Below are 27812 nucleotides of genomic sequence, written 5' to 3'. Positions count from 1 at the left end.
CTTGTAGACAGTGAGCTGCAGGAGATTAGACAGATGCTATATTGACCAAAGAAAATACCATGGAGTTCACTTTTTGACTAAATCTTTGATATGTGTTAGCTTTATTTTGATTTGACTCTTGCTTTCAAAAATGACACACAGCCCAAAGAAACACCAAAATATCAACCATCAGGAAGCTTTTGAGAAAAAAAAAACAACAACAAAAACTGGGTACTCAACAGGGTTAGATCTACTCTACAAGTAAAACTTCACAGGGGAAATCATTGAATCATAGACCTAGAAGGAATATTTAGGATCAACTGGGCACATTGCCTTCACCTTATAGCTGAGGAAAATGAGGTTAAATAGGGTAGAGTGACTCACCCAAAGGCATGTGGCCAGGCAGCAACAAGTCTAACTCATGTACTCGATTTTTGACTGTGCTAATCATTAAAGGTTATTTTTTAGTGTTTAGTGCTACCTCTAACACTAAATATCCAAGTGAATGATATATTCTCCAGGTAAGTTTACGAAACATATGTGAAATCTCTAGAAAAAGAGGAAAATACATTGAGAAAACTGCTAAATTCAATATTCACAGTAGCAAGGCACCAAAATTTCACCCACGTACAACTTTTCATTCCTTATTGCCCCACACTAGTACAATAACCCTGACAAAACTGGTGTATTTGATATTGTTTGTGTTCACTTGTCCAGGTCGTTGTGATACCATCCAGTAGACTTTAACTAGTAACCTTATAGCCATGGACAAAAAAAAATGTTAAAGGTTCTACAAATGCCTCATTGTTGCTAAAGAAATCTGCCTGTTTTATAAAAATACCATAAATGCTCTTGTCGTTAAATAAAAGTAAAGAGGTCCAAAGGAAATCTTCAAAGATACTGTGCTTGAATTAAAATCATATAAAATCATGTTGAAAATCATTTTAATAATATTTTGGAAATGAATCTAAAAATTGCTCATACAAAAGAAATAGAAAACGTTTTTAATTTAAAGCCATCTGCACCATGCCCAATAACTCCATTGCACGAGAGTCTAATTTACTAATTAGACTGATGATACCTGTCTTCATTGTGAGTTATGGGTAATTAGGAATTACAACTAAAAGAGAAGGGACCCTTCACAAGGGCAGTCAACCAGATCATTATTCCAAGGCAAAGCAACCTGATGATTACTGAAAAGTTCAAACTAAAAGAATTGATTTGAATAATTAGGGGACTCCATTTGGGGTCAAACCTTTTGTGCTTAGTGAACTTGCACCATACAATTCTTTTAGTATGTTAAAATGGGCTTTGATCAAAGAAAAACACACAGAATCAGATAATGTGCATAGAGGGAAAGGAAACATGTAGAGATAGTCTCCACTTGAGTTTCAGAGAATTTTGTATAAACTGAAAAGTTTGGAAATCTAAACCTGAAATCGGGACAACCACTCCCAGGTAGTCAACAACCCTTTGGTTCTGGAGTTAGACCACCTGGGAATCAACTGTCTTCTAGAGCCATTTCCTCTTATGAGCTACAGAGAATTAATCCTCCTCTCCCCCAAGAGTCCCCATTAGGGTCAGGGAGGGAAGAAATAACTGCACCCCAGACTGCCAAGAGGGAGATCGTACTGGCAGCAGCACTTGACAAAAGAACAGTGAAGCTTAAACAAACAAACAAACAAACACTGTTTTGGTGGGTTTCACAAATGTTCACGATCTATTTTCCATCACCAGTGGCTGTTGTGACACTGTTTCCGTGAGAGAGTATGTTTCTGTGGTCCAAACGACCGATTTACCAATAAACTTATAGAATGACACTTGTTTGTACATTGGAGATACAGAAGGATTTCAGTGCCTGAATAAGTTACAGTAATGAGAATATGACATCTTCCTTTTTTTAATGTTCATTTATTTATTTTGAGAGAGATAGAGTGCCAGATAGAGAGGGGCAGAGAGACAGAATCCCAGTGCAGAGCCTGACATGGGACTCGATCTCACGAACCATGAGATCATAACCTGAGCCGAGATCAAGAGTCAACCACTTACCTGACTGAGCCACCCAGGTACCCTGAATATGGCATCTTCTTAAATGTTTATTACAGGGGAAACCCTGACCGAATGCAAGTCTTTCAAGACTGACATGTACAGAGCTCTAGTATTGATCACTTTCCTCTTATTCATTGCCTTTGATTGCATGACTGGGTGGCAGGTCTCTACTTTATTTTCCTAACAGGAAAATAGTAATAGTAAGCTCCAATCTTATTCACAGGCAGCGTCGTATTGTATAGTCCATTGGAATCTTTCTTTGCAGCTTGCACAGAGGAGAGCAGGAGAGGAGTCAGTAAAGAGAGGAAGGGCAGAAGCTATGGCTTTTGCATAGCACACCCATCTTAAAGAGACAGAGACACTTTAGAGCCAGACTTTTGGTTGAGAAACAGTGATACTGCTATGAAGTTATATGTGTTCACTTATCGCTGGTCAAAACCGCTCATTCTTTAAATTTTCAATAAATAGGGGCACCTGGGTGGCTCAACTGGTTGGGCATCCAACTTTGGCTCAGGTCACGATCTCACAGTCTGGGAGTTTGAGCCTTGCATCGGGCTCTGTGCTGACCACTCAGAGCCTGGAGCCTGCTTGGGATTCTGTGTCTCCCTCTCTCTCTGACCCTCCCCTGCTCATGCTCTGTCTCTCTCTATCGCAAAAATAAATAAAAACATTAAAAAAATAAATTTTCAATAAATAAAAGGTGATGAATTATCAAAACCTCACCAATAAATGAAAATTCTCTATTTTTCATTTTTCAGGCTTAACATTCAAAGACATTTCCCCAGCTAAAAATGCTGTTTCTCTTCTTAAGTGCATGGGACTTATGAGGTCTCCCATTACTGACTTAGGGGATGTTTGTTGAATGAGCACTGTCTGGTGTCTAACCAAAAGCCTAACCCTTCACCACACTCTAAGAGGAAAAAATCTCCCAATTCCATGTATTTTATGGGTGAAGAAATTTACACTAAGAGAATTTACATGACCTGTTCATATGTTTCACCGGTACAGACTTCCCACTTAGGTCCATTCTGACTCCAAATCTGTAATCTTTGCTTTCTGTAGTCTGTTCGGTACAGGAAGAACAAAATAGAGGGGGAACCCATTTTGTGCTAAAACAATCTTGGGAAAGACCCCACCAGTATTCTTGAATAAGAAAAATTAGAAAGCTAAGTATTTTTTTACTTGATCCATTTGTAAAACATAGTTATGGGGCAGTTGAAAAAAAGGAAATTGAGATTTTTTTTTAAATGCTACATTAAGAAGAAGAAATAAGAATAAACTCTTAGGTATGGAGAAACTCCAATATGAGTAATTCTGACATCTGTTAAATTGAATCACAGGGAAGGGAATCATAAATCCTTATATGAATTCCTATTGCTACAGATCATAGGAGGAGACTTAATAATATTGCCTTTGATTGCACACACGCGGAGAAAGTTTGAAAGTGGAACTATAGAACACACTGCATACTAAGATTTTGTGTCTATGAACATTAGACGGTACCTGTTAGAAACTTCAGTGAAGCCCTCCTGATGTTGTAGGTATGAGAGAGTGAAAAGCACAAGATATAAATTATATGAGTACATATTCCACAGAAAAATACCAAGCACACTTATTTGGCATTAAAGATCAAAGATATTGATGCATTTTATCACAGACAGTAAGAGATGGGGTTTTTTCTCTGTAAATAAGCTACCCGATTCGATTTTGTTCCCAGAGTTTGTTTTTAATTAGGCAAAGACACATTTAAAATTTTTTTTGTTTTCTAACCTTCAATAGCTCAGTTCAAAATGATTATGGAGTATCTATCTGCCTTCCCCTCTTCACATCTAATTTTAACAGCAAGTCAATCAGTTTTACACTTCAAATCAGAAGCCAGATGCTGAACTTCCTAACTAGTTGGCTATTACCCGGTGGGAGGAAAAAATCTGTTTGGTTCTTATTGACTTGAAGGATATAATTTTTTTCTTGTGGTTTTACATTCATTATTTTCAAAACACAGAAACCAGGCGTGGCTTTGCTGGAAAGAGCCCTCTTGTTGAAAAGAGCGCATATGCTGGAATCCTCATCTGACTTTACACAGCAGGAACCAGAGGGCCAATGCCCATCTTGGACAGTGATGGCCATGATTAAGCATGGTGGCAGCTGGCCAACAGTAATCATATGGTACAGCTCTGGTGCGTCAGTGTCTTCTACAGTGTTCAAACAAAGAGCAGTATTTGCAGTTTATGAACCTTTATGGAAAATATAAAGTAGAAAAACCTCTAGGCATAAAATCTTATTAATATCTCCCCTTGAGATGAAGAGAGAAGAAAAATGGATGTAAGCTTGGATTCGCCATTCACATACGCTTAATGCATAAACACCCATGAGTAATTCTGTTGCAATTAATGTTTTGTGTTCTTTCTTTGCATCCTCTGCTTCCTTCCTAGAACACTTGAAGGATAAATTAGAAGAATATATGGCCCGATTTTCCAAAGTAAGGATCGTTCGCACCAAGAAAAGGGAAGGGCTCATCCGGACCCGACTCTTGGGGGCATCTATGGCAAGAGGAGAAGTCTTAACGTTCCTGGACTCCCACTGCGAGGTCAATGTGAACTGGCTGCCCCCTCTCCTTAGTGAGTACACATACTGACAGTGGCCTTCTGGGGACCAGCAAGGCCTGGGGAATTGACCTCCTTCAGAGGGAGTGTGTGATTTGCTTCTATTTAGTTTTCAACGAACAAAGTCTAGAGTTCTCTTCTACAATATTTTACAGTGAGAGCCTTGAATTCTACTTTAACCACTGCTGAGGACCAAGAAGTAACCAGAAAACTGCATGAAAATGGACATTTTAGATAACACCAACTGCAATCTCACTTAAGGTTCAAAAAAGTTTAGAGGTTTGTTTAGTTTAGATGTTCTGCTTTAGTGTAGTTACAGTCACAGAGTAAACACTGAAAGAAAAAGTATTCAAAAACACTACCTCTAACTACAGCAAGATTAAAATAAACACACACACACACACACACACACACACACACACACACACACACACAGAGTTTAACAATTATTATAGAACTGTTAAGAACTGAGGAAAGAAAATTATTCTGCCCGAGAATACAGTTCAAGTGTAAGTGCCCTGACATTTTCTAGGATTTATAATGCCAGTTCCCATTTAAACTTCTGGCACTGGCCTAGAGCCCTAAATATATAATCCCCCAAGTTTACACAGGACCTTCTCAAACACTCAGAACTACTATCCAGATGATACATCTCAAATGCTCACCACATGGCTCAGAGTAGGGAGAGAAGCCTCTCTGTCACATCGCACTTGAACTATTAGAAACATGAACGAACTAAGAGTCATTCAAACTATGAATGGGGCTCAGTTCGAGCCCGACTATTTTGTGTTTTATTTCACAACGAAGTCAGATATAAAGTCCAGTAGTAGATAAGGGATAAATTGCCAACCTGAAAAAAAAAATGAGTTTCTAAAAAGTTCTTGGTGTGCACATAGTGTGCTCCTTCCTATTCTTCCAGATTTCACTAAATCAATTTTATTGTAAATATATCCCTGGCCTTGGAGCTAAAGCCAGTAAAAACTGCTTTACAATAGCTGCCTCAGAAAGAATGATTTGCTATTGACTACTGTGTAGGATTTCAGCTAGAAGCAGCAAATCTCCATTAGTAAAAAATGTGGAAGGGGGGAGGGGAATCAACTGAAAGTGTGTAGGATTTAAAACAGGAAATGACCAGCAACTAACACCCCACCACATCACCCGATCCACACACACCTACACAGATGACTGCCCAGCCATCGTGATCAACAGGAATGTTTCAGTGCTCCTATGGCCAGAGACTCCTCTGAGCTTTTAATTAAAAGTACCTTGTCCAAGGACATAGCAATTTAGAGTTTCATCAGCAACAGTGAGATTCCTGCAAACTGAATTTGACCTATATGGTGCTGAATACTCAAGGAAGTCAGCAAAAGACCTAATTTATTTATGAACCAAAGCAATTCCTAAATGCCAATTATCAAGCCTCTGATTGTTCATATGAATCTAACAGGAAAAAAAAAGGAGAGAGAAAGTAGAGAGAAACCCACTTTTTCTCATTAAAGCATTTCATTTCCTGTAGGCCTGATGGATAAGAAATGATTCAAGCTCAGGATCACTATCTTTTTTTATTTTCCTCTATCAGTGTCTTGACACATCATCCAAAATGAAAAAAACAGGCGGAGCCACACAGTTTCTTGGTTCATTTTTCACTTTGGGATTATACCTGAATTTCAATTTCCCATTAAGAGTCTGTTTGTTTGATCCCTGGAAATTGAAATGTAGGCACAAGCCTTAGATGAAAAATTAGTCATGCTGCTTTCACCCTAAGCTAGAACAGCTGGATAAGAGCTGAAAGGAAATTTGAAGGGAAAGTTGACAGTTAATTTAACAGACTCATTCTCTTTGGGTCACCTTGGGACTCCTTGTTGGTCAAGAAACTTGTAAATCAACCTGATTCTGAATTTGATTGAAGAAAATCACTGAGACCTTAATACTAAAATACCTGCAGAGGTGATAGAAGAAATAGGTTGGACACAGCAACGTTGGTCTCCTCTGTCAAAGACATCTATGGGGAAACACCATTTAGATAAAGATTAAAACCCATTACAAGACTTACCTAGGTGAAGATGGATGCTTATAGGGCGCTTGGTGAAGAATAACTTGAAATAGTGCTGGGGTCTCTCTACTAATTAGCAGAAATAATATTAAGTTGACCTCCAGGCTCCTGAGAGCCTCCTAGGGCCATGCTATTTACCTTGCCACATACCAGCATTCCATATTGCCCTAGCCTGTTTTATCTTCTTTCTACCACATTTATCACCTTCAAACATACTATCTAATTTAGATATTTAGTATGTATATTGATTGCCTTCGCTCCATTCCTAACGACAGAGATTTTTGTGGTTGTTATTCACTGTTATATTCCCAGAGCCTAGAAAAGTGACATGTAAATGGTTTCTACTCAATAAATAGTTGTTGAAGAGGAAGGGGGGGGGGTGGAGGAAGGAAGGAAGGAAGGAAGGAAGGAAGGAAGGAAGGAAGGAAGGAGGAAGGAAGGAAGGAAGGAAGGATGTAGATCTGGAGGGGAGATCTTCCCCCAGATTCTGTGGTTGCCCCACCCTGCCTATTAGGGTCCTCAAAATAATAATACTGAAATAACCATTATTTCTAAAAGATATGTTTTTTAAGATATTTAAATGTATTTTATTCCACATGCCACATCACATAACCAGAAAGCAGATGTTCACACTTAAAAGTTCTGTCAGACATTTTGTTTGTTATAATAAATATTGATTGAGTGCATATTCTTGAGAAGAAAATACAGTTGGCCCTCAAACAACACAGGGGTTAGTGATGCCAACACCCTGTGCCATTGAAAATTCATGTGTAACTTTTGACTCTCCAAAAACTTAACGACCAGTAGCTAACTGTTGACCAGAAGCCTTACCAATAACATAAACAGTCAGCTGACACATAGTTTATGCGTTCTATGTATTATAGACAGTACTCTTACAATAAAGTAAGCTAGGGAATAAAATGTCAATAAGAAAATCATAAGGAGAAGAAAGTACATTTACAGCACTGTACTGTGTTGAAAAATATCTGTTTATAAGTGGAGCCACACTACTCAAACCTGTGTCCTTCAGTAGTCAACTGTACCCCACAGTTAGCTATTCTAGGTGAGCCAAAGTATGTAAATGCCAATTCCCTATGCTGTTAGTGTCTCACAATAACAATATCTATATGGAAAAGGAGGGAGCTGGAACTAAAAAGATATTACCTTCCTGCTACATAAGAAGCACAATGGAGAAGTGGGACGGACCACAGGTTTTAGGACTGGACTGGCAAGCAGGGGTTGCATCCTGGGTTTTGCTCTCAAAAGATGGGTGACCTTTGACAAGTTATTTAACTTCTCTGAGCTCGTATCCTCATATGTCAATTGAGAATGATAATGGCAGCCACCTTACAGGGTTGTCAGGAGGATTAGAAATAGCAAGAGTATAAATCACTTAGTAGTTGCTCAAGAATTTAATAGTAGCAGGAACAGAAACAGTAGTTATCAGGCCAGCTAATATATTTTTGGATATAATGAGAAAAGATAAACATGTATAGCTTAGATAAACAGAGTCTGTATCAAAGGACAATAGCAAAATAGAACTTGGCAAAATCTCTGGCAAGCCTGAGAGCGAAGAATTCTGTGTATGATTTGTCAGCATTTAAGGGGGGCAGGGGGAGCAGCCGTGGTGGCCATTATAAGATGAGATGCTAAAAACGAAAAAACAAACAAGAAAAAACATGAAGTTAAATATTTACATTTTGAAGCCTCCAGAAAGAAGGACAGTATTTTCTCAGCAGGCTCCAGCTGTATGCTTGAAGGAACACAAGTACTGTTTATACTCTACATATGTTGGATGCACTATAAAATGACAGATTGGGGACAGGTCAGAGCAAAAATGTGACAGAGGTAGAGCTAAATGGACTTCTGCAAGTCTCTCTGGGACATAACTTTCTTAAAGGAAAATACAACAACACTAATTTTACCTAATCACTGTCCCATCACGTTAAGTCTAGCCTTCAAACAGATTTCACAGAGTGCTCTAACAACGACAGAAACCAGGCTTCAAGCATCATCCCTGCATTAGGAAAGATCTGTAAGGCTTCTCTTTGCTGAAAAATGATAGATGACCTAGGCAGGCATGTCATTTCCTATTTTGTGCTTTCATTTTTCAGACCAAATTGCACTAAACCACAAAACCATCGTGTGCCCCATGATCGATGTCATTGACCACAATCACTTTGGGTATGAGGCACAAGCTGGGGATGCCATGCGAGGCGCCTTCGACTGGGAAATGTACTACAAAAGAATCCCCATTCCTCCAGAGCTCCAGAGGGCAGATCCCAGCGACCCTTTTGAGTGAGTAGCAGCTGAGGGAGGGGCCAAGGGAGAGAGGGCAGGTGACTCATTTCAGGCGTGTCAACTGGGGACCCATGAGGACAATTATCTCTAATAAAATGGGTGAAAACAGGTGGCAACAATATCCCTACCTCGGAGAAAAGTCAGACCTGCAAGTTGTAGAAAATTACAAGCTGCACTGATTACATGGATCACCCCCTTGTCAAACTTTGCTAAGCGTGAGAGAAAGTGTGCAGATGTGAGAATCAGGAAAACGCAGAGGTCACTGACAACACGTATTTTGCCTTGTAGATATTCTCCTAGATGTTCTCTTCTTATTTTCAGCTCTCTCTATTCTTTGTCCCCTAAGAATCATTTAAATTGACTATTTTACTTTACTTTTATTGGAAAATGATATAAAATACGAAAGAGTATTTAAGCCTCTGTTTACACCCCTGTTGGGACTTATGAGGGAAGGTGGTGCTTCTGAGTAGTTGCTCCCATAACTTAAACTTGGGGAATTCAATCCAAATGATACATCCAGAGTAAATAATCTTTGATAACCCTGCTATTAATTTAAGTTCTATAGAGGTAAGAATTGTCTATCATAACCATTATTATATAACCAATATAGCTAATAACCAATTGGTCTCTACAAAGTTAAATCGTTCTTTTTCTCAGTGTGAATATGAAAATTGTGCATGTCAAGACAAAGAAAAAAAATATACATAGCTTAGTTTGACAAACTCTCAGGACCATTAATGGTAAATGGTGAAATTTTTCCAAAAGTTACCCCAGAGATTTCCCAAGGCATACTATTATTTATTATTTACTCCTCATACTGTACCCTTTTGATCACATTCAAATTTTTATAAGTTTAAAACTATTATATACTTTTCTTAGGACAAGAAAAATGTCTGTGATTGAGGCTTTGCATACTTTCTAAGATTGTGTTTAAAATGCGTTAAAATCAGGGGCGCCTGGGTGGCTCAGTCAGTCGAGCATCCGACTTCAGCTCAGATCATGATCTCACAGTTCATGAGTTTGAGCCCATGAGTTCATGAGGTTTGGTACTGTAAGTGCAGATCCTACTTCAAATCCTCTCCCCCACCCCCCCCCACCCCGCCTCCTCTCTGCCCCTACCCCACTGGGATTTCTCTTAAAAATAGAAAAAAAAGATGCATTAAAATCAATATTGTCTTTTTATTAATCATATGAGCAGTAAAAGTGTGCAGTAGAGAAGCTCCCAAATATAAAAAAAACACTTCTGTAACACTTACCCTTTCAACAATAATAAATATGTGATAAACATCAAGAAAATGCTTCTTCCAATTCTAGTCTCTAGAAAGATAAACTCTCGGGAAAAGTTAAGGGGATTTCAGAAGACGTTAACCTGATAAAAAGGGAGAGATAAATGATTTCTTTTGTAATATGAAGCCCACTTATTAAGTATCCACAATTTCTTTTCTTTTAATTTTTTTAATGTTTATGTATTGAGAGAGAGAGACAGAGTGTGAGTGGGGGAGGGACAGAGAGAGAGGAAGACACAGAATGTGAAGCAGGCTCCAGGCTTTGAGCTGTCAGCATAGAGCCCGATGCCGGGCTTGAACTCATGAACCGTGAGATCATGACCTGAGCCGAAGTCGGACGCTTATCCAACTGAGCCACCCAGGGGCCCCAAGTATCCAGAATTTCTGTTGGCCTTTTCCTACTCTGAAATTGCTGGAGAGTTTTTGAGAAGAAATAATGAAGTCCTGTCGTTACTCTTCCAAATGCTTTGGCCAAGATTTCAAGGATATGCAAAGCTATTAGGGGCGCCTGGGTGGTTCAGTTGGTTAAGCGTCCAACTTCGGCTCAGGTCATGATCTCGCGGTCCGTGAGTTGGAGCCCCGCATTGGGCTCTGTGCTGACAGTTCAGAGCCTGGAGCCTGTTTCGGATTCTGTGTCTCCCTCTTTCTCTGCCCCTCCTCCACTCGCGCTCTGTCTCCCCCATCTCAAAAATAAATAAACATTAAAAAAAATTAAAAACTATTAGAAGAGGTCTTTAGTGATACAAGTGAAGGAGTTTCCAGTAAGCATTAGAAGTGGGTCCAACTGGAGAGATGTTTGTCAGACATCCCTGAAGTTAACCATCTGAAAGCCTTGGCAAAGGGGCTTATGGGGGGATTCAAAGCCAGGTTGGAGGTTGGGGGAGGATACAAAAGGACCCTAAATACAGTGGAACTTCCATTAGATGTCAGGTGACAGGAGAATAGCCACAGTCCGATTGCTACCATCTGAGGCTGCCATGTTTTCAGGGCTAGAATTCACCCATGATGGTTTTCTAAATACTCTATTGTGACTGGCTATCATAGCTTCCTACTTTACTTCTGCTGCAATAGCTGAGTGGGGCTCCTGTTCTTGGCAGAAATTGGTTCAAAATGCTATCAAGGGAATCTCCAATGGTGAAAATTATGAAAGTACTTTCTCAGTCCCTGCAGTGGCAGTCAAAATTATCGACAGGCAGACCCTGGCTGTGGATGTCACCACATCAGGTGCCTTGCTTAACCCCAGATCGTGCAGAATTGGTAACTTTTAGAATTAAATTACCTCTTGCTCCTGTCACCTACTTTGGTGGTTCCTGTCCATCAAAAATCGCTTTTGTCTCTTGAACACTACTGCTTTTCTGGCTTTTGAGTCCCTTTGATTCCTAGGAATGTGGACACTTTAGCCTTTTGTAATAAATGTAGCTTCCAAGAGATGTCCACTTTGATCTTAAAAATTGCATTTGCCTTCCTGATAATAAAAGAACAGTTACCCAAACAGCTATGAGCCGTGTATCAGTAATTCCATTATCTCCGCAGTCACCTGAATGTGCTCATAAACAGAAAAACATGCTTTAGGCTAAAATTTGCTTCTCTAGATGTAAAGCTTTAAGATACACAGAGTGAATGCAATCTATCTAAATATCTCTCTCATGGACTTTTGTATTTCGAGTGGCTCCTATAAGGGCTGTGTGATTTTCTGTGGAAGGTGGGGAGAGGAGGCTACAAAACAAGAAGAAAGGAACTGAAGAGGAATATGTAAATGCATTGCCCACCCCAGGACTCTTCATACAATATATATGCAAACTTTATCTTTCCATAACAAGTCTATCAAATGTCCTAAGTGGCAAGACCTCCATTCTTACATTTATTGCATTATTTGAGTTTTTAGCAACTAACTATTGACTACAATAGTGTTCTTTTTTTAATTTGCAAATCCTGGGGCACCTGGGTGGCTCAGTCGGTTGAGTGTCCATCTTTGGCTCTGGTCATGATCTCACAGTTACTGAGTTCTAACCCTGCATCAGGCTTTGTGCGGACAGCCTGCTTTGGATTCTGTGTCTCCTCTCTCTCTGCCCCTTGCCCCCACCCCCAAAATAAATAAACATTAATCCGCAAATCCTGTGAAATTAGTGGGGCATGAGCAGTAATTATTAATGAATTGAAGAAGCAGGCTCTGCGCTGAGCACAGAGAGCCTGACTCGGGGCTTGAACTCATGACTCATGTACTGTGCGATCATGACCTGAGCCGAAGTCAGATGTTTTAACCAATGGAGCCACCCAGGCACCCTTTACCACCCATATATGCCACTAATTTCCAAAATTGGAAAAAAAAAAAAAAAAGGATCTGCACTGGGTATGGTGGTGGCTAACTTTACAGGCTACAAATGCTCATTTATTCTCTCAGAAACCCCTATGTCCACAGACACATCAGTTTGAATTCAGTGACTCCTCATCTAGGCCTGTTATCTAGCTTAGAAATATGCCAGAGCATGAATAGCAATGCCCTTTGAGGGGTGTGAGTGCAGCTGATACCTAGCCAGACCTCAGAAGTCCATGGATCCAGGCTTGGGCTGACCAGCCAGGAGGAAGGGGGGTTCTTTCTCCTTGGTGGGCACAAAAGCTTTCTTCATTAATGCGAAAAAGAGAACACATTGAGAGTAAAGTTACTTGATGCCTGGAATAAGCAACTAGCTTTTCTCAGATCTTACTGATTGCATTAATTGACATTTAAAATTTTAACATCCCACTTGGGTAAATTCCGCTGGGGATTCAGCTGCACCTCGGCTTACTCAGAATTTGAAAGTAAAGATACTCTCTTTTACTCAAAACTTTTTCCACGTGGGTTTTGACCCAATACTGGTCACTCCGAATTTAATCAGAATTAGTAAGGAATAAAACTGACTCCCCATGGAAAATGAGACTGGGCAAACCATGAATTTACTATAGGATGTAAAGAAAGAAAATTCACTTTAAAGTAAAGGTCTTCTCCACTTTCACCTCTTGAGTTGAATCGGGTATTGCTCATCTTGCCTTGTTTTCTGTCCTGTCCCGATGGGGCCACCTTTAACCCTGGACCATTGGTTTGGCAGGGTGGGAGAATTTTTTTTCATACTCTACTTCTCAAGCTAAGTTAAGAATATTGCTGTGATCTCTAAGTAATTGCTTCCAAACTTTTCCTCTTTTCCTCAAAAAATCAAACTGATGCATACACACTACCATAGTATTAGCTGCCTTAAGCCTCAACTTGCAACCAGATAATTCTCTATACTGAGGTTTTAAAGTTGTCACCTCAAACTTTTGAGGGGATTAGGTTGCAAAATACATTCATCAGTTGAGTCTAGTGATGGGTTCCAGGAGAGTGAAATAAGGCTTTAGCTCTCTGAAACCTCAACCACAAATCTCGCCTGAACTTCACATTATTCCAGAATCCAACCAATCTAACCAAATAACCTATCTCATTAAGTCTATGGAATATGTAATACAAAACCTAACATTTATCTAGCATTTCAACACTATGTAAAACACTTCACTACATTACCTGATTGACCCCTTGTAATAATCCTTGGCACAGGAAAAAAGAGCTATTGTTATTTTTCCAATTTTGCAAATAAAGAGAGAATGAAAAAAATATTAACTAACTAATAAGAGTCACATCAGGACTTCAATCAGCATCTTCATTCATTCATTCAGATTTCGAATTTTAGGTTTAATCAGTCTCTTAGGATTCAAAGCAATGCTTTCTTTCATTCATTCAGACTTTAAATCCTAGAGTTAATCAATACTTTTCCTCTCCTTTGAAGAGAAACTTAGGCACCCATTAAGTAAAATAGTTTTATCAATTAACATCTCATAGTGAGCCTTTAATGAGAGCAAAAAAGGAAACAGATTGCCTCATTCCCTGTACTGTGTTCTTATCGGCAGACCAAACTAGAGCTGATAGGTTGAAAATGTCAGCTTTCAGTTTCTTCCTAATGAAGGGAAATGTCAACAATGCCAGCTTCTGGTCTGTTTATAACAAGATCTAATTCAATATTTGACAACTGCAAAAGGACAAAATGTTTAGGGAAAAATACTGTCAAATTCCTAAATGGTGTCTTAAACACAGAGGGTGAGAATAAAGGAGCAGAAATAGCTCAAGGGTCTTAAAAACTAATTAAAACATTGAATAAAATCAATCTTCCTCAAAAGCCCAGAATGAAACCCCACTGAAGATTTTTTTTTAAGTGAAGTAAAATGCTGTAACATAATAGAGATGTTCAGTAGCAAGCTTGTTAATTACTCATCCCTCCCCTCTAATAAAGACCCTTCCCCATAGCTGCTTCTCTGGGCTCTTTGGCCACCATAGTCCTGGGTCTCTGGGGGAATCACAATCTGATAAACCATTCTCACCAAAGGATCATGAGAATACCTCTCCCTTGTCAGATCTGCTCACCAGAGAATGACTTTCTCTCCTCCCTCTCCAGTGGGAATGATCTTTACCTCAGGAAGATGTTCGCTCTTATTTGCTTCTTTTTTCAGCATCCAGCAAATTAATTCCTGAATTAACAGTCACTGCCGTTACTCTACTGGTACGGCCCTGCTCTTCTTTCCTTTGCCCTGCTCTCCAGCTCTCAGGGTTTCTGAGGTGGTTCTGGCTTCTAGATGCCCTTTTTCTGGTTTCTGACCATGAGTTTGGACTTTTGAAACTTTTATTTCTGCCACCACTACCAGGAAACATCTTTGAATCACAGGAGACCTGGTGGGTTATACTATTTAGAAAGGAGTTGAAACCTCGTCCTCTATTCTGAAATGGATTTTTATCCCTGTATACCAGTCACTCAAGACCATGTCCCTGTGGAACACCATGCTCTTCTCCACCCAAACCTTACCATGACTTTTGTCCTAACCAGCTCCCATTCTTTTTCTATGGTAACATCTCCTCTTGAACCTTGGACCTCCAACTCTGATTCCTGGCCTTGCTTCATTACTGTCAGACTAGTCAGCCCCTTCATAGCCAGACTTGAGAATGAATTTTCATCTCCAGCACTCCTGGGCAGAATCAGCCAATGACGTCTAAACCTCCAGTGCCATCCAATGGTTATCAATAAACCTGGTTTACTGGTTATCAAACAAACCACTTAAGACTCAGCAATGGCTTCCTATGTATCAAAGAATTGTGGAACTCACAATGGGTTGATGACTTTTTCTTGTCTATTTACCTATGCCTTCAACCATTAACTATTTTGCTATGCTTCCAAATGGGTGTCCTGAGACCATTTTTTCTGTCTCATGTGTGATGACTGTTTTCGGTGTCCTTCTCCCCCCATCCCCACCAAGATGTGAGTTGATTCCACCTACATTTACTTCTCATCTAGATTATGTTAGGGGTTCTGTGCTCTGTGACGTAATCCCTCTGTCCAGATCTCCTATTGGTGGGCCCTCAGCCTTCTTTCACCAAAGTTCTACCAGCATTTATCTGAGGAGAAAACCTCCAGGAATCTGTGAAAGTATTGTCACAGTCCCCTTCCTAGTACCCAAGTTTCAGCAACGTTTACTCTAGCCATGACAACATCACACCAGAATGTGGCAGAATTTAACAGAACTCTCTGCCATCACCTGACTCTCCCCTTCTCTCCTGGAGGACAGGAATACAGACCCATGGCCCCCACACAGTCAGCTTTGTTTTCTTACTTGAGGCTTTCCAGTTAAAATGCCTATTCCAGGGATACCTGGGTGGCTCAGTCAGTTGAGCACCCAACTTCAGCTCAGGTCATGATCTCACTGTTGATGAGCTCGAGCCCCATGTTGGGCTTGGCACTGACCATGCAAAGCCTGCTTGAAATTCTTTCTCTCTCTCTCCCTTCTCTCTGCCCTTCCCCCACTTGTGCTTTCTCTCTCTCAAATAAATAAACTTTTAAAAAATTATTTAAAAATCAAAATAAATAAAATACCTGCTCTAGCTCTGCTTTCTTCTTCGCTTCCCTCATCCAGGCCACCACTCCTTTCCCCCCTCTAATTATTGCTAATATTGATACTAGAATGGAAACTCCATGAAGGCAGGGAGGACTATCTTATTCAATTTATTCAGCACTGCATCACCTAGTCCCTGTCCACAGTGGGCACTCAATAAATATTCATTGAATTGATGGAATAAATATTAAGTTCAGGAGAACAAATGGTCTGACAAGGCTGAGTGTAGTTGAAGAAGAGGTGAGTGACACTTTTTCAGAAAAGGATACCAGCGGAGCAAATGCCATGGCACAGTGCTTGCTAAGTCACAATATTTGTAGGGCTTCCCCATAGAGACTTATTTGAATACAATAGAAATTCTGATAGGGGAGTAGCAGAAAATAAAGAAAAATAAATAAATTCTGGTCGAAACCAAACTTCAAGAGGCATTTGTTCTGCACGTAGAAAAAAAGAGAGTTGGTAAAGAAATGTTTAGGAAAAGCTATCTGGTAGCAGAAGGCCTTCCTGGAATAATTTATACTGTAAATGACAGCGTCATTTTTAAAACCACAGTCCAGAAGACAGCAACATCTTTAACAAAGAGACAAGCTCTCAATAAAGTAATGTGATAGGGGCGCCTGGGTGGCTCAGTCGGTTAAGTGTCCGACTTGAGCTCAGGTCATGATCTCATGGCTTGTGGGTTCGAGCCCCGCGTGGGGCTCTGTGCTGACAGCTCAGAGCCTGGATTCTCTCTCTCTCTCCCTGCCCCTCCCCCACTCGTGTTCTGTCTCTCTCTCTTAAAAAAAAATAAACATAAAAAAAAAAATTTAAAGTAATGTCCTTGATCTTTCAATTCTATTTCTAACTAACACTAAGATGCTATAAAAACCCCAGGCTCTCTAGATTCTAGGCAATAACTAGGGCCTGATGGAAGCAGTGCACTGTGAGGAGACGCTCAAAAGGCCATGCTGGAGCTCAGGACTGGAGGAGTCAGTAGACTTGGTGAAGATTATAGTCTTAGAACTGGAGAGTAGATAAGCATAACAAGCCTGGACAACATGTACCGATCTGAAAGTCTAGGTAAGAAAATGAGCCCTTACGTGTGGTATTCAGAGGAAGCCCTGAAGGCTTACATTGAAAGAAATGATAGGGGTGCCTGGGTGGCTCAGTCATTTAAGCCTCGGACTCTTGATTTCAGCTCAATGATCTCACATTGAGATCAAGCCCTGCATCAAGCTCCGCAATGGGCACGGAGCCTGCCTAAGATTATCTCTCTCGCTACCCTTCCCCTGCTCTTGCGTAGACAGGCACACACAGTCTCTCTCAAAGACAAAACAAAACAAAAACAAAAACGAAAAAAGAAATGATGAAAACTGGAGGCTAGATCCAGTTTTCCAGTTTACATATATATAAATTTTGTTTGTTAAGATCACTTCAAATTATTTTTCAAAGAAAGTGGATACATATGGATCACAGTAGCAAAAAAGAGACAAAGCCTAGCTTTGACTCTCTGAGGACGTCTTCTTGGGTGGGTACTCTGTTCCAGATCACGTGGGGCAGGAGGTGAACATCTCAGTCTGATCAGGTTTCTATAACAAAATAACATGGGGCGCCTGTGTGGCTCAGTCGTTAAGCGTCCTACTTCAGCTCAGGTCACGATCTCGCTGTCCGTGAGTTCGAGCCCCGCGTGGGGCTCTGGGCTGATGGCTCAGAGCCTGGAGCCTGCTTCCGATTCTGTGTCTCCCTCTCTCTCTGCCCCTCCCCCGTTCATGCTCTGTCTCTCTCTATCTCAAAAATAAATAAACGTTAAAAAAAAATTAACATACTTTGGGTGGTTTATAAACAAGAGAAATTTAATTCTCACAGCTCTAGAGACTAGGAAGTTCAAGACCAAGGCACTAGCAGATTTGGTGGTGGTGAGGCCCCACTTCCAGGTTCACAGACAGCTGTCTTCTTGCTGTGTCCCCACCCAGCAGAGGGGCAAGGGAGCTCTCTGGTGCCTGTTTCATAAGCGCACTAATCCCTTTCCTGAGGGCTTCATCCTCATGATCTAATCACTTCCCAAAGGCCTTACTTGTAAATGGCATCACATTGGGGATGGGTTTCATATGAATTCAGGGGGAGGGGACGCAAACATTCAGTCCATGGCGGTGAGCGTGTGCTCAGAATGTGTCGTATATACAACGGAAAAGATTCAGAAACGAGGCAATTCCTATCTCAATCTTCTAACGTAAAGCAAAAATAAAAAGAAATAAAATGAAAATGAAAAATAGCAATGCATACATTCCCCTTGAGTATAGAGACGAGTAATATTAGAAAAGTAATATACTTTCATTAGCTTACCTCTAACTGAAGTAATTGGTCTTTGTTGTTTGCTGTTCCAGTTTTCTATTTGTTGTCCGGGGGCAGCACCTGCAGTGAGCCCACACTCAGAGAGGCACTGATTTTAGTCAAGACTATCGTTCCTCCCTTCAAGGAAATAATCAAGCAATGGTCAGAATGCCAAACGGCAGGGATAAGATCTTTTGGGTTTTTTGGTCTAATAGTTCTTGGGTAGATCCATCTGGAAATATGTTAAGGAGAAGAGAATGTCCCTTTTTGTTTCTCAGAGAGCCAGCAGAAATTGGGAAAAAAATGAACTTTTGAGAAAGGGAGATTATATGGCATAACTCACTGGAGAGGCTAAGTCCCAGGCCATCTGTTCAGGAAGGAAATCCTCATTCTGGCTGGGCAGTGGTGACCTAGAGTCTCCAAGCTACAGTTTCTGACCCAAAAGTGACCAGGAGACACCTTCCAGTTATGAAATTCTATAGCAACACCCAGCTGTCTGTTGTTTCCATTTCTTCCTCCCACATTTTGGCTTGTTCTTCCATCAGTAGGACCTAGAAAGGAAGAGAAAGAGAGAACTTGGCCTAGATCCTGCTTATGGAATCAGCTGAGCCAGAGCAGGGGAGCAGAAGATTCACAAGGCCAGAGAGCTCTCCAGGCTGCACTAGACTGCAAGGAAAACTTATCCCGAGTTTCCAGAAGTGGTACACGAAGGAAGAAATTGAGTAAAGAAGGGTCAGTTAGAAGTATAAATGAGACAAAAAAAAAAAAAGAATTACATCATTAGCCAGAAAAGAGGAAGCAGGCCTGAATGACATGTAACCCAAGGCAAACTGGGGCAAGGCTGCATGTGACCAGCAAGAGAGAACTGGGGTCCGCACTTCGGTAAGGCCAATGTGGGAGCAGGCAGTATACATCCTGTCCCTCTCCAACTCCACAAGTTTAGAAGCTAGAGAAGAAAACACATGTGCCAACTCTTTTTCATTTGTTTAACACTGCTCCAAGAATTAAATTTGAACGTTTTACACTAATAGAAATCACCGTATGGACAATAATTCTGGCATATAGAACAGATTTCAAACACACAGTCACACCCCAAATGCACGAATGTGTAACCTTCATCCCTGTAACTGAACCTCACAGAGCTGCGGACCCCTGCTTTCATGAGAGCGAGCAGGTTTGCTCCTGATGCATGCAGGGCCCAGGGCAAGAGTGCAAATGAAGGCCCAGCTGGCTTCTGTCTAAACATTTAGAAGTTATAAATCAAACTAGCACACTACTGAATTTTGTTCTATCCTACTACCTTGATAAATATACCCACAAATCAATCCGGAGGGCCAGGTGTGCATGTAGAATTCCTCCCAGAAGTTCTACAGGTTGCTGTGGCTGTGTACAGCAATACAGCGACCCGTGGCTAACCTCTTTTTTTTGTTCCACCAGCACTTTGACAGCCTGTGGGCACGTACAGGTTGAAGCCCACAGGTCCTATTCCATCCACAAAAATAACCATCCTTTGGGCACCCCTCAGTGTAAGGTGTAAACTCTAAGCCAAAAAAGGGAATCAAAAAAGAGGATGTCACAAGCCTTAGAAGCAGGCTCAGAACCATTTGCGTGGGGAATAATGCAAACTCCAGTACGTGATTTATAAGAGGTGTGCAGGGGTGCATGTCTTAGCCCCAACGGTGACTCTTCCCATGGGGAGGGAGGGGGACATCCAAAGTTGATCAGAGCATCGACTGTCTTTCCTGGGTCTGAGGTCGCTAGATAGCAGTGAGCCCTTGATCTCACCAAGATGATGTCTTCTGATCCAGAACTTGGTCTATGACAGGTGAGTGCCCAATCAGTTCTCAATTCAGACACAGTCCATTCAAAAATCAAATTCCCTATCAGGACTGTTTTCCTTTCCAAATTGCTCAGCTCAAAATTTCTTCTCCTCACCTCTCCTCTGGGACTGCATCTTGGTACTAGGGAGATTCATGGTAGGGGATACCTAAAGTTTTATCGTATTCTGCTAGCTTCAGATTGAATGTAGGAGATCTTTAAAAAGAGGCCTTTGTCCTCACTAGAAACCTTCCTATGGTGTCCACAACTGTCACATCACTGTCACGTCTCTGTCTTGTCTTTTGGCATGAGATGGCTACCCTCCCTTTGACTCAGCTTTATCTAAGTTCCAAGTTCTTGCTAAGTACTGGTCCTGGAGACCCAGTTGCATGCTCTAACTAATCCCTAGCTTTGGTCTGTTTGGCCCCAAACCTCAGAGATGAGTCCCTTTCCTACATTGTGTATATTCTACCTGGGCCTCTAGATTTCAATTCTCATCTACGTACCACTTGTCCCATTTCCCAGACATGCGAGAACATCTGGCTGTCCTCTACACATGTTCAGGTTATGGGGACCTGAAAGTCCCAATCTCATGACCCCAGTCTAACTAACCACATCATACCACCCAGTCACGCTAATAAGCTGCCTCACGTTGGCCCAGGCCCCTCTTCTAGTTTCTGGTAGCCTCCTGCATTCCTTGGCTTACAGATGCATCAGGCCAACCCTCCATCTTCACATGGTGTTCTCCTATGTGTCCTCACAACGTTTTCCTCTCCAAACATATTAGACGAAGCCTAGGGGAGAAAAGTTACAAAATAAGAGAGCTGAATGCAAGATATTCACCATCCATCTGAATGCATTGGAGAAGCAGAGAACTGGTGGGGAGAAGGAGAGAAACAGGGCTCAGTCCACAAGAAGGTCAGCAAAGGGCACGTCCACCTGTCTGGCTGGCTGTGTCCTTACCACCTCACACAGTGCCTGCTGATAGTACGTGCTAAATGAGTATTTGTTGGGTAAAGAAACAAGTAGAAAGTCCATAGTTGCAAGGATACCCTGTGCCCATCTGTCCTTCACCCACCTCTGGGGACCTCACTGCAACTCAAGACAGCTCTGCTGTCTACTTTTTAGCCAGCACAATGGCAAAAGAAGTTAAAATATTTATTAGACAGTAAATGGAGATGCAGGGGCTGGGGTCCTCACTAGGGAGATTTTTCTTGCCTCTAGAATGACATTTAAGTGAATTTTTATACACAAATGAATAAATTGTGACTATCTAGTAAACATAACTGAGTAATTGCTAGCTTGTCTTTTCAGAGACTAGTAATAGATATATCCTTTAACAGATTTCTTACTTGCTTACACACTTTTAGCCTTTGCTTCTTGAGAACCAAAATTTTAATCAGGCACACCCTGAAAACTATCCCCTGGCTTCTCTGACATAGAATTCATCTTGGTCTGATGAATATTTCCTTCCAGTTTTATTTAAGAAATTCCCTAGAAGTTATGGATATCTAATCAAAATCTGAGAAACTAAATTAAAGAAACCAATTCTGTAAACTGTGCTGAGTCTAAGAAATTAACTTTGTGGGGCTGAAATAACTCTTTGAAAGACACTTGCTCCAGTAAATATATGTATGTTTAGCTCTTACACACATTCAAATAAATTTTCTCAATTGAGGTAGCATCAAGAGCCCAGATAATTTCACCTTAACTAACAATACAGTGCATTAAATATAGTGACAAAAAATGCATTAAGGCTAATACGTATACTAAAATAGTGAAAAGAGAATTTTATCTGAAGATCCTCTTTTGGTTTATATTTTCAAGCGCAAAATACAATGGGATTCTTATATAACCATGGCTGAATTTTCCTACCTGAGAAAATGTATCAGAATGACTGGCAGCAAAAAGACAACCCATAGATCAAATCTTTAGAAACACCCTATCTTTTCAATTTGGAATTATTGTAGAAATCTAACCCAGAATGAGACTCCTGTTGCTGTAATGCTAACGGGAGCCTAAAATAGACAAAACTGCAGTTGGCACAGGTTATTGTTTGTGTTGTACTGCCACCTCCTGGAAAGAAAGGTAAATTGTTTTAAGAGACAGCATTGAGAAAAGGTCAAAATCCTGGGCTTTGCAAAGGAGGTTTTGACTCTTAAGTAATGCACCCTGCAAATGAAGACAAATAACCTCCAGGCCAATGTTCAAAGTGTCCCAAGTTGAAAAAAGACGTAATAAATCTCGATTGTAAAATCATCAGGTAGCCACACTGTGGCATTATTTACAGGTGAGTTAATAGAGTGGCAAAATCTTTCTGATTATCTCCTCTCACAGAGCTCTCCTGAAAGAACAGGAGGACAGAGAAAAGGTAGATCCCGGAGATAAATGGCTGGCAGGAAAGGTGGAAAACAGGATTGGGAATCAAAAGGCTTGAGTTCATTGATTTGTCTTGTGAATAACAAGAGGTTATGCAAGCCCCAGGGGGTGCAGTTAGTACACTTTGATCTAGAACTCCAGCATGGTAAGAGAAAATAGATGCCTTGTCTCTGCTCTCTGACTGCTGATGAAGACAGAGACATAAACACCTACCAACATGATGATTCATCCTAAAGTGGGTACTTGTGCAAACTACTTGGAGTTAATCCAAGTAAATCCTTGGCCAAGAAAATCCGAGTGAGTAAAGCTCTGGGAGGCACCTTGAAAGATCAGCACCCAGAGAGGAAGGTGGTGGGAGAGAGTTCTGGAAAGCAAGGAGAACAAAGGACTTCTTGGGAAATGACACTGCAAAAAGCACTAGGGAGAAACGGATGGGAAACAGGAGGGGAGGGCTCTGGTCAGTCGTGAAGGGCCAAGGGGAGCCATCACAGGCTTTAAGCATGGCCAGACCCCAGGTTGGTCACTCCCTTAATTTGTATTCTTGGAAAATTACTTCTTTGGACCTGCTTGATAAAACACGACAGTGTTGACCTTGATGGTTGCTGCAGTCCTATAGCCATTGCACTGAGGTGCAATTCTGAGCACAAAAAAAGTCTAAAGTGAGATGAGGTTGTCTTTCAAAAAACTTTTCACCTCTGAGTGAGTATATACATATCAGAGGAAATGTTAATATACCCCATCTCCCCAACCTTAGAACCCACAAGAAAAACCCAAGCAAAGATTTAAAAAATTACATATCACCTTTACAAAAATGCCTTTTGTCATTTGTTGAGCCAGTTAATGCCCTAGACATTTAAGCTTTATTTATTTATTTTGAGGGAAAGAGAATACAAGCGGGGAAGAGGCAGAGAGAGAGAATCCCAAGCTGACTCTGAGCTGCCAGCGCAGAGCCCAACATGGGGCTCCATCTCACAAACCATGAGATCGCGACCTGAGCTGATATCAAGAGTCGATGCTTAACCAAGTGAGCCACCCAGGCGCCCTGATGTTTAGCTTTTGTTGACTTTAGTCCTCACAATGATCTTTTTGCTAAAACTTATTATCTGCATTTCACTGAGGAGAAAATGGCGGCTCAGGGAAGTTGAGTAACTTGCTCAAGGTCACCACTTACTTAAGTGGCAGCAGTGAGATGTGCATCTAGATCTGTCTGACACCACTCCACCACAGCAGTGCGGCTCTCAGATGCCTATTTACCTGTAATACAAAATCAGATGTTTCAAAGAACAAAGTGGGAATTGTGGGAAGTTAATTACTTACTCCCAGGTCTTCAACAAGATGAAACTGGGATTTTCAACAGACATAGAGTGAAGTTCCACCAATGTGCATTTCCTCTATCGCTAGCTGGCTAAAATATTTTAAGTTGGACCATCCTAATGCTTTTGAGACTCTAAAGGCTTTCTAGTTTAACGTTTTTTACTATCTCTACCAGTAACAAACTCTGATTTAAAGGTCTGTATCTGTGATAAAGCTTAAATTACCACCATTCTCTAAGCTGCAAAGAAGTGTAACTATACAGGTTCAAAAACGCCTCTCCCAAGAGTCTACATTTGCTGAGCAGAACTAACCTTGGGCCAGTCCACAGGAAGCTGGCTTCCTCAGTCAGTGCATAACTCAGGCCCAGGATTGGACAAGTACCCCTCCCTGACATACTTCCATCCTATCAGTTCTGTTGGTTAGAGTGGAACTTTGGGCCTTGTTTCCATGGAAACAATACCTTATTACATGGGGTGCCTGTGTGGCTCAGTCAGTTAAGCATCTGACTCTTGATTTCAGCTCGGGTCATGATCTCAACGTTCGTGGGATCAAAGCCAGCATCAGGCTTTACGGTGACAGCACAGAGCCTGCTTGGGAGTCTCTCTCTCCCTTTCTCTCTGTCCCTCCCCTGCTCTTTCTCTCGCTCTCAAAATAAATAAACTTAAAAAATAAAATAAAATAAATTGAAACCATACCTTCAAGGAGACAGATCAGCCTTAGCTGGGATGTTAAGGAAGTACTTCCTCCTCCTTATTCCTCTCCCACATCCTACTTCTTCATTCCCACACCTACCAAATAACCACCTATACTTTGGCTGATGAAACCCCAAATGTTCCGTGAAGAACCCAGCCTGTGCCACTCATCTATTACTTCAGTATGAGGTCATCTTTCTCCTCGTCCATGAAAATTTCCATTCATTTAATAAGATAACACTAAACAGGGTATTTGATGTTACATTTTTTTGTTGTTGTTTAAATTAATTCAGACTAAAATATGCATCTCTAAAGGAACCTTTTACTTTCTAGAACGTGGATGCTTAGTCAGCCAAATGAATCTTTCTGAGCACATCTGGAGGTATAGAGAGGATATGCATGTTTCCATAGGTATTTTCTCAAGGATGCCAATGTGTTTTTTTCAGATACTGCCAAAGGAAATGCCATAACGTTATTCCAAATAATATTCAAAATACAATTGATATTAATAATGGTGCCTTACATTTGTCTGGCATTTACAGGTTACAAAGTAATTTCATGTGTATTATAATATCCACTTTACACAAGAGGAAACAGGTAACTAATGTCCTGCTCGAAGTCACATGGTCAACAAGATATTGAAGCAGAAGCAAAATCAAGAACTTGTAACTCTAAGCTTTTTTTCATTCATCAGAAATGCTATTTAACAAATGTTCCAAAGGGAAACCAGGAGAATCTGATGTGAAATGTGTCACTCAAAACCAGGAAAAGAGGAAAATGGGCTGTACCCAAAGTCACCTTCTAACCATCTTGGCATCCTGTGTGCTTAGTTCAGGACCTTTCTATTCCAAGTAAGCAAAACTCAGCTCAGGCCAGCCTCAGTAGAAAGGGGACTCCATGGACTCACATAACCCAGTTGTAGGAAGGACAAGGACCTCGCTTCTACAATGGCTGGACCTGGGCCTTAAACACCATCTGGACTCACTTCTGTCTCTGGTCTCAGCTTCTCTCATCTGTGTGGCTCCATTTTCCCAGGCCACCAGACAGCAGAGAAAGGTGGCCATAGATAGTATTTGTCTCACCACCTTACAAAAGACTTGACTCGTCCTAGACTGAATCATGGTTGCTCTGCCCCAATCATTGCCGCCAGGGTGGATTGGCAGCCCCATAGAGCCACATGTGTGTATGTATGTATGTGTGTGTGTGTGTGTGTGTGTGTGTGTGTTGGGGTGTTACCCATTAGGCCTGGGGTGTGCTTGTGGGCAGATACAATAACAAATATCTGTTATGCCTGGATAATCAGACTCTAAGCTGGATATTGTGTACAGGTTTGTCAATAGGTCAATTTTTTTATTAAAATGCCTGATATTTTCTCTTCTTCATATCTGGATTTCTTAGGTTCATAGTCTGTGGGAAAATTGTGATGTAAGGGAGAAATTCTAACCATTTGTCATTCAAAGATACTGCTGTCAGTAGATACCAGAGACTAGTAAGTTGAAGAGAAACTCGAGAAGGCATCTTTTCTTGTCACCCATTTGTGTTCCAGACAGGATAGGCTAAGGATGCCAGAGTTGATGAAATCTGCCATCGTAACCTAAGAATCACTTTAGACAGCACCCTTCGTCCTGGCTTTCATCCCCTGGCTCCTCTTTCCCTCACACTTGAGCCCCATCAAGGTTAGTAAGAAGGACTGAGTTGAGCAGGTACCATCATTTACAACTAGTGTGACTGTAGGTCATCATTCTCTCCCCTGAGGAAAAGCTCTAATACTCATCCCCATTCAGTAGTAACAGAACATCAAAAAGAACTTTTCCCGATATCTTGGAATTAGAGTTAAAGCCTCAAAACTGGAGGTTTTTTTTTATTATCAGTGGATAACAAAAACTTGTTCTTGCTACAGAGAGATGCTAAATATCTATGAGAAAGGGGAGGAGTCTGCTCTTCCAGCCCCCAATTTAAAAGAAAAGGACCCCAGGGAAGCCCTTGAAGGCATTGAGGAGAGGAATTACCCTCCATTTAGATCCTGCTGGGTTATAGGAAAGCATCTGTCCATTCTGGGTTACCTCTGGATTGGAGAGTAAAAGTGTTTCCAAGAGAGCGTCAGCCGGCCCGGAAGCACAGAGGCACAAGTAAGGACAGACTGGTGTCTGGTCTTGTGTGGAACAGTGTGATGGCTGGAGTGCAGAGGGAGCTGCCCATGACAGCATGATATGAATGGACAAGAGAAGGAGAGGCCTGTGCTTTGGCTACTTCTGCCATTTGTCAGGACGAGGATAAGGAGATTTCCCATAGGTCAAGTAGGTAAAGAACCAGGCTTGAAATTCCTTTGAACCACACTATCCAGGGGAACTGCCTGCCCAGGAAAGAAAGAGATGGGTTGCACTTCCAAAGCAGGAGTTAACAGAGGTGGTCCCAAGAGATCAGCCTGGTATCATAAGAGCACACTTGTCTGAGTGGGTAACACCCCCCTACAGGCACACACGCATGAACACACACGCACACAAACATGCATGTGCGCCTCAGGGAGGGCCAGTGTTTGGGCATCTACCATGACAGAAGACACCCAACAACAAACCAAGTACCAGCCGGCCGGGGCCATTGGCCTTTTTCCTCTGATCGCTCCTTGTCCAACCTGGGAAAGCCAGAAGCAAAGTGAAGAGAGAAGGTAAAACAAGGAGAATGAAAAGATAATGCTCTCTACCTTCTTCATGGCTTGTTCCAGAACCACCAATGAGATGTGTTTTGAGGGGGAAGAAAGGAGGAGCTTTGAATTGGGTGAAAAATTAAAGTTTTTACATCTGATTGAATGAGATTTTATGTGTGTGTATGTGTACCTGAAGAAGAAACTGCTCTTCTGCCTGAATTCTCCTAGAGCCGAAGATCTGGGACCTGCTCAAGATGTCACAGACAGGACGATGACCTGGCAAAACGTGCTTGAAAGCAGTGATGGGAGAGTAAATAAAGCAGTTTCCTGATTGTTCACACCAAGTTCGCACTGATCGATAAGCTGTCTGTGCTGCATTTCATCTTTAATTATGTAGTGAAAGGGTTTTCTCTTGGTAAAGGAATTTATAGCAGACTG

General features: G+C 41.2%; 1 protein-coding gene and 1 long non-coding RNA gene across 6 annotated transcripts in view; one reads left to right on the top strand and one right to left on the bottom strand.

Moving 5' to 3' along the window:
• Positions 1-27812, top strand: part of GALNTL6 (polypeptide N-acetylgalactosaminyltransferase like 6) — a 1197302-nt gene that overhangs the window by 968432 nt on the left and 201058 nt on the right. For all 3 annotated transcript variants that reach the window (XM_019440998.2, XM_019441000.2, XM_019440999.2), the window contains exons 6-7: positions 4461-4646; positions 8799-8982. In XM_019440998.2, the coding sequence (XP_019296543.1) occupies positions 4461-4646; positions 8799-8982 (370 nt within the window). The remainder of the gene's footprint in view (positions 1-4460; positions 4647-8798; positions 8983-27812) is intronic.
• Positions 6569-24435, bottom strand: LOC109262422 (uncharacterized). Of its 3 annotated transcripts, XR_008421631.1 has the most exons (6): positions 24350-24435; positions 23896-23978; positions 18871-19078; positions 18540-18665; positions 7849-8030; positions 6569-6633 (listed from the first exon to the last, which is right to left on the bottom strand). It is a non-coding gene; the product is annotated as an uncharacterized LOC109262422 (long non-coding RNA). The 3 variants fall into 3 exon arrangements; XR_008421632.1 differs by lacking the exon at positions 7849-8030 and having other exon boundaries at positions 6570-6633; XR_002077767.2 differs by lacking the exons at positions 6569-6633; positions 7849-8030 and adding an exon at positions 17582-17785 and having other exon boundaries at positions 24350-24434.

Source organism: Panthera pardus, unplaced genomic scaffold (assembly GCF_024362965.1).
Source record: "Panthera pardus isolate Hobbes unplaced genomic scaffold, ASM2436296v1 HiC_scaffold_13, whole genome shotgun sequence".
In the NCBI taxonomy this organism is placed as follows: Eukaryota; Metazoa; Chordata; class Mammalia; order Carnivora; family Felidae; genus Panthera; species Panthera pardus.
Note: the sequence above shows the minus strand (reverse complement) of the source record. Positions and strands in the feature narration are given on the sequence as shown.